The sequence below is a fragment of the Triticum urartu genome, chromosome 1A (assembly GCF_056163025.1).
Source record: "Triticum urartu cultivar PI428250 chromosome 1A, HENAU_Tu73, whole genome shotgun sequence".
In the NCBI taxonomy this organism is placed as follows: domain Eukaryota; kingdom Viridiplantae; phylum Streptophyta; class Magnoliopsida; order Poales; family Poaceae; genus Triticum; species Triticum urartu.
This window is the reverse complement of record NC_141873.1, coordinates 33244790-33252042: the sequence shown is the minus strand read 5'-3', so window position 1 is coordinate 33252042 and position 7253 is coordinate 33244790. Positions and strand designations below refer to the sequence as shown.

Here is a 7253-nt window from a genome sequence, read left to right as displayed (position 1 = left end):
GGTCTAGGTAGTATTTACTATGTAGGCTTCTTTATGCAAAATTAGAATTTAATTGAGAATTTTAGAGTGTTCATAAGACCATATTGCTTTATGATATTGATAATTAGCTAGCACGTTCATATAACATATTGCTTATGAAAAAAAATTGGGGGGCGGACCACCCTGGTGTCAAATGCTAGCTCCACCACTGCCTCCGGGACTGCTGCAATGGCCACCTCCTCCTCTCCGGATCCGACGGTTCACTGTGCATCTATGACCCGCTCTCCGAGCGGCGTGTGCCCATCGGCCCGCGCACGCATCTTGACCAGCGCTGGAAGTGCCTCGGCGACTGCTTGCTTGACGGCCTTGCCCGCCATATGGTCTCCGTGGAGCAACGCGGCCAACAGACGCATGCCGAGGAGTCCTTGCAGTGGCAGAGCAACTCCAGATTCAATGTACGAGCCGTTGAGTATAACTCCGGCACGCTTGAGTGGCGCGTCCACCCACCCACAGACTGGGTGGACGAAGGTTCAGTTGACGAAATTGCAATTCAAGGCAATGTATGCAGCCGGCCACATATTCTGGGAAACTGATGTCGCCAGATTGCTGGTGCTTGACACGAGCACCATGGAGTCTTCAGAGCACGGTGTCCCATGGGAGATAGTCTCTACCAGTTGGGCCATCGGAGAGCTCCGAGACGGCAAGGGCTGCCTCGTGTGCCTCCAAGGCCTCAATAGCTCCTTCGGCAAAGATGGCCTCATAGTGGAGGAACCTCTCCGCCTGGAAGTCTGGGCACTAAAGAAGGAGGAGGAGGATAAGCAAGGTAAATTTTGTTGCAAGTGCGAGAAGGGTGTCCGGGTGAGCGAGATGCTCCCGGAGGACGCTCGCTCGTGTGTGTAGAGTCCACAAGGTCATCAACGTCTAATGAGTAAGCGTTTAACTCTCCCTACTTTCATTTGTATCAAACATAAATTGCAGTTCAGGCTGGTGACATGTATCTTCTCTTGTACATTTATAGAGACAAAGTGTTCAGATTCCTAGCAAGAACATGGATGGCCGCGAAGGCGCCTCTTCTGGTGGATCGGAATCTGGTAATACTCAATGTAGCTCAGTTCGAAATAGGGGTGGTTTGGTACAGTCAAAATACATGATACAGAAATATATAGAGGGGAAAATTTCAGAGCCTGTGTCCCTTGAGTCCTTGACCCATGTTACCTGTATGTGAGCTCCTCCTCTAATTCACTCTATACATTGCAGCATCTCTCCAAAGTCAACTTCAGGTGGAATCCCCTAATGTCAGTGGATCTAGTTGTATTGAGGATGCGTCATGTGATGATGATAACCAGCGTGCATTGGCGTCTCTGGGTATTGGAGATGCAGTACACACAGATGCAACAACAGCGGCAGCCATCAATGCCGTAGATTCTCATGCCAACGGTACCACAAAGACATACCTATTTTTGAAAAAATAAATCTACATACTTCAGATTTATTTTCCTTATAATCTCTACTTATCTGCAGAAGAAGCAACTGGTGGCTGGGCATCTGACGGAAGAACAAAGCTAACTACAACTCTTGAGAAAGTAGCACAAGGTACAATCTGATATCTGTCCCAGTTATGAACAAAAGAATTCACTAAATCCTTCAATTTCAAATTGCAATTGCACTTCCAGCAATTTGTCAGTCTCATCACAGTCGGGTCCCAACCTTGTCTCCAATGTAGGATGGAGAAAGGATGTTCCTTATTTTATTTTATTTGTGATGAGGGAAAAACAACATATATTAGATGTTCCTTATGTTTGTGTTGTGCCTGAAATAGATTCAAGTATATAACATTGTTTCGTACTGCTGAAGTACACATCAGCCAGACTCCTTTGAGTTCAGAGCAACATGATATTGGTGAGAAATCAAGTCAAGATCTGCATGGTGGTAGTGCTAGGATTCAGCCAATGGAAAAGGACCCGTGTCATGATGAACTGACTCTGCAAACGGCTGGTGTTTTCCCTTCTGGAAGCTGTGACGGGGATATTCTAGAAGATAAATCTGAAACCGACAACCTGACAAAGAATACTAGAGAAGATACTGAAATGGAGCAACAGAATAGTGATAAGGCTAACATACAAGTCAGTTGCGCCAACAAAATGAGTGAAGTGCTCTATGATGATAATAACACCTTGGAGAAGAATACAATCTGTGGTGGGAAGGTTACTGTAGAGTGCCACTTGGCCTTGTTACACAATAAAAGTTCAGAAGCTAGGAGTAACGCCATTTCATCTCCAATGCAGAAGGTATTACTAGCACATTGGCACACACAACTGCACGTGCAACATCATTATTCTCTTAGATATACATTTTTATATATGTAGTTCTATTTTTTTTACCAGAAAAGTGATTATAAGTGAGCCAAAAACATAATTATAATATCCTCACTGGTTACATTTTGAATATTTTTTGGTTGCTTTGATTATAACCAGTGGAGAACCAATAAAATTCTAATAGTTTTTGGGAAATTATATGAAAAGCGTAATATTTAACATAAAATTTCGTAACAACTGAAATTCTGTTAATCAATACAATTGAACATATATAGCCACTGATATATGTGGCCAATGAAACACTAGCATTTTTGTTCTTCTATAAATTTCACATAATATTCATCTGATTTTTATGGGATCAATCAAACAGCCTTCTTTTTACTTGTTTTGGTATTTCGTATTTACTTTTCTTGTTCTCATTTGTATTTTTGTTTTATGCTCTGTCCTCTCCCTGCTTTCTTCAATCCCGTGGTCACATGCCGATTTCTAGAGGCTACAGCATGGTTTTCGAGTCGCGACTCATGCGAGTCGCTCTGGGGGAGCGACTCGGAAGAAGTCGAGCCTGCGTTGTGACTAGTCGTGACTCAGAGTCGCCAGTCGACACTAAGCTTAGTCGACCATATTTTTGCGACTCATAGACTAGTCGAGCGACTCGAAATCCATGGGCTACAGCCTCCACATTGGTGTCATTTGTATCTCTTTACAGTTCTGTTCTCCATCATATTTGTTTAGAAAAATATCAATTGTGAAACAAACTATCAATATTGTTCAAATAGTGCCATGATTGTCATAACAAAAAGTACACTTGTTAAAGAAGAGCTTGGTCAGCTTTAAAGTCTACAATCTTATGTACATCTATTATTTAAAGTTTGTCAAGAATAATAATCTTATGTAAATGGTAGCGTGTAACTTCACTTGTATTATTTCAAAGTGAACTTTACTTTGGATATGGGATTACGATTGCTCACATATATGTACATCCTTTTAAAATGTTGCAGAGGCCCTTTGCGTGCCAGAGCCATGTAAATGGTTGCACCATGAGCTATGACAGTAAGAACAATTTAGCCAAGCCTTTTAGGGAAGTCCATGAGCCGAAGAAACGTTTCGCACGGAGATTCGCTGGGTGTCGCGAGGAGTTTTCTTCAAAGAATGAAAGGAAGATTCATGAGGGATCTAGTGCTCACGTCGAGGTCAACACAAAGCAGCCATCCCATACCACATAGTTTACCTCCTGTACCCATGCCTTTCTCTTTCAGAAGTTTATCAGACACACACCAACCGCTTGCCATTTTGTAGCTTTCCACCAATAGGATTAATTGTGTCAGCACCTCTCCTGCCGGTGGACCAGAAGCCCATGAAGAGCCCAGGCCCACACAAGTGGTGGGCCTTCGCACAAGCAACTGACCACGTAAACCGAACAAGCTAGTAAGTGGAGACGACTGGGTCATTTGATAAGGACGGTTTAAGAAGCTCACAGTGCCAGGAGGAAAGTCATCGAAGATCAATCACGGATCATAGTTTATCTAGGCTCTCAACCCTAATTAAGCCCCCCAATTCTTGATTCTTCTATTCCGCACAATTGTGCTTGTATAAGCTTGTAACCTGAATCCAGCGTATTTCCTGAACCCTGTCTAGTGAATTCAGTGAGTGAACTAGAGCCCAGTTAACAAAATGCCACTTCAAGGACTGCAGCACGACATTTACAACGGTGGTGTATTTGCATTCTTACATGTTTATCTTCTTTCCCTTTCAAGGATTTGTTTCTCCGCAATTTACTGCAAAACTGTTTTTTTTTCATTCTCGGCAACTTTGAATTTCAGAGACATAAATGTACCAAGCATTACAAGGAACAACATGAGCAGGGGAGAAGAAAGGACATATATATCAACAGAGAGCCTTACACATATGCGCTGGAGACACAGCATTGCAGTCTGCACAAGTCTGAATCTTCTGTGCTTGTGCAGTATTTTTTGCACATGTTCTCTGGATACAGTTGCAGCAGTGTTAAGGGTGAGTTTTTGTGTGTGTGTGTGTGTGTAACCTGGCATAAATTATGATGTGTAGTGGTTATGTTTAGAGCATGGCTCTAATTCTTCTTCTAGATGCAGATTCTGTTCACTGTGCTGTGTTTTTGCACAAACCACAAACTAAAGCAGATCGATGTTCAGAGTTGATATGGCCCCTTTCCTGAACAAAATTAACTTTTTTGTTGAGGGAAACTAAACCTTTATTTAAACAAAGTTCTCAGAGATTTCTTGTGTGCGGCCCCAGTTTTTTTTTCTTTTCAGTTTCCCATGTCCTGAAACTTCCAGAACCGCCCAGCATTTTGCATATCTCCAACAAGTTTACAAGCCTGATTAGTTTTAATTTTGGAATATGTCCGCAAGCCTGATTAGTTTAATTTTGTAGCTTTCGTCCTCTCCCACTAATCTGATAATTTGCTAGACTATTTCTTGTACTAGGTTCTGATGTAACATGAACTGATTTCTTTTGGATCCTGTAGATTCTGCAGGCATTTCAATATCTTAAGACAGGTTAGCATCACAAGTTGTTGCCTGTACTGTAGTGAAACAACATTTAATGATCTAGGCACTGCATAATTGTTATACATTCATATTGCAAGCTCCCATATCTTAGAACAGCTGCAGGATGTCAAGGACAAGGATGTGGCTCTGCCACTGAAGAAGCCTAGCAGCAACCGGAGCTTGACTGGTTCGAGAAATTTGGTGCCAGTCCAGGTCGAGTTGGCTACATCATAACACGGCACCGCAAAGATGTTCAGTTGACTGTTGCAGGTGTAATATGTCAGGTTCTTGGTAAGGGTGACCAGTGAAGAGTAAGTATGCATAATCTTTGGTTACATTCGCAGCTTCTAGCCTCTGGGCCATGCACAGGTTGTATCGATCCAGTTACAGGAGTGTATGTGGTGGTCGTTTTGTATATGGCTGGAATTATATGAAGTAGTATGCTGAGTTTAACACTGTAGCGTTGCTTAATTACATCAAGTTGGTATTATCATCGTGGATTGTAGCATCGATCAATGTTCAGAATTAATATGGTTCTGCTACTAGTGTTCATTGACTGTCAGCACATTGCTCTTCTGAAACGCAAGTGGACGAACTGTTAAATAGTTTCCTGTGCACCTGTGACGTAGTTTCCCGGCACATTCATCCATGTTTTGGATTTTACCACAGTATTTTATACCTCCTGGCCTTGGTTGGTCAGAGTCTCTAATTTCCTACATGTTTGCATGTTTTGTTACAATTTAGTGAGGTAATTAATGAGAAGTGGATTCAGGTATGATCTATACTTTCATGGCAAATCCCGAACCTCTTTTAAGTCATATGTTTGCACTAAGTTTTTTTAGTTTGTGTCCCAACATATTTTCCTAATTTTATCTTATTGGACAGGTGATATTTGCATAAATCCATCATTGTTCTCAATTATTATTTAAAAAATGGCCACTCATCTTCCTATAGTTCAAGTCCCTTAATCCCTTCCTTGTCCAAGTAGATGCTTGTAGTTGAACCACTCTGATATACGGTATTACTGAATACTTGCTTGTAGTTGTAGATGCTTATGTAAATATAATATCCTGTCGATGTATTTGCGTAATCTTGGATACTTTTGTGTTGGTTACAAGGAAACAAATGAGATTAGAAAACCGTGCGACAATTTTTTTTTGTTACTGATTAGAAATGTGACAAGGTCTGTCCTACTATTGCACAGACGACAAACTGAAGCAGGTCGATGTTCAGAGTTGATACGGCTCTTTTCGTGAAAATATTACGTGGACAAACTTTTTGCAAAGTTCCGAACCACCCAGCACTCTACACCTCTTGGAGAGTCCTTGGTTGGTCTGAACCTGAGCCTGCGGTGACCTTCTGACAGGTTGACAAGTTATTATGGCAGCCGAGAGGGGCACTCAATGAGAGTTAGTAGTTGGATTATGGTCGCAAGCCTGATCGATCAGTCTATCTTGTTGATCAAACTGCCACAGCATATTCCTCTTCTTGAATTTTTCAAATTTTGTTCTGGTATCTTTCTTCATTCATTACTACGTATCTTGACATTTTTTTTCCTTTATTCAACAAGAGGATGTACCCTCCGACCTCTGTATCCAGCAATGCACATAGCTGGTTAAGCTTATGAGTTTATGACCAGTGAAGTCTTTCAGCTTTTATTTTGTACTCCCTCCGTCCTGAAATGTAAGACGTTTTTTGATACTATCATAATATCAAAAAACGTCTTACATCTCAAGACGGAGGGAGTATTTTTGAAGCTTGGGTTCTCCGGGTAAATTGGGATAATTTGCTCAACTGTTTCACTGCAAGTGTGAGACGAAAGAACATTGAACTGATGCGGTTGCTCAAGCAGATGGACTCTCTGTCAGTAGTTGATTGCCTGTTTTGTAGCTGCAAGAGATCTACTTAGGCTGCATGTCCAACATGTACTCCCTCTATCCCATCTTTCCCTAATAATAAAGCATGGATTGACTCCGTGGGTTCACCGTCACAATACTACATGGTCTACTGGATCGCCACAAGCACGTGTTGCAGTGTAAAGAGGTCAGCAGGTACATTTTCCTTTTTTCTCGAATAGGCACAAGTATGCATACTATATATTAAAGAAGAAGATGGGTATAGAACCCCTTCCCTTCACGTTGGTGAGTACATGTTAGAAGTTACACGAGATCCAACTCCACTGGTACAAAGCAACTAAACTACTCTCACGCCATCGCCCACCTAGCTAGCGCCCCAAACAAGGCTTCCACGTTTTATTCTAGTAGTCCCGCTTGCCTCCAAAGTCCGGCCCTTGTCAGGTACTCCTTCCGTTTCAAAATAGATAACTCTATTTTGTACTAATTTAGTACAAAATAAAGTCATCTACATCTAAAAAAAAAGTAGAGCCATTTATTTTAAAACGGAGGGAGCACGTATATGGCCGCGCGTGCGCGTG

General features: G+C 41.8%; 1 protein-coding gene across 1 annotated transcript; it reads left to right on the top strand.

Moving 5' to 3' along the window:
• The first annotated feature begins 678 nt into the window (after window positions 1–678).
• On the top strand, window positions 679–4016 carry LOC147988779 (uncharacterized). The gene is made up of 7 exons (XM_087547077.1): window positions 679–907; window positions 998–1070; window positions 1237–1416; window positions 1501–1572; window positions 1834–2267; window positions 3293–3484; window positions 3591–4016. The coding sequence occupies exons 2-7, from the start codon at window positions 1028–1030 to the stop codon at window positions 3696–3698; spliced, it is 1029 nt and encodes a 342-aa protein (XP_087403203.1). The 5' UTR covers window positions 679–907; window positions 998–1027; the 3' UTR covers window positions 3699–4016.
• Window positions 4017–7253: the final 3237 nt, after the last annotated feature.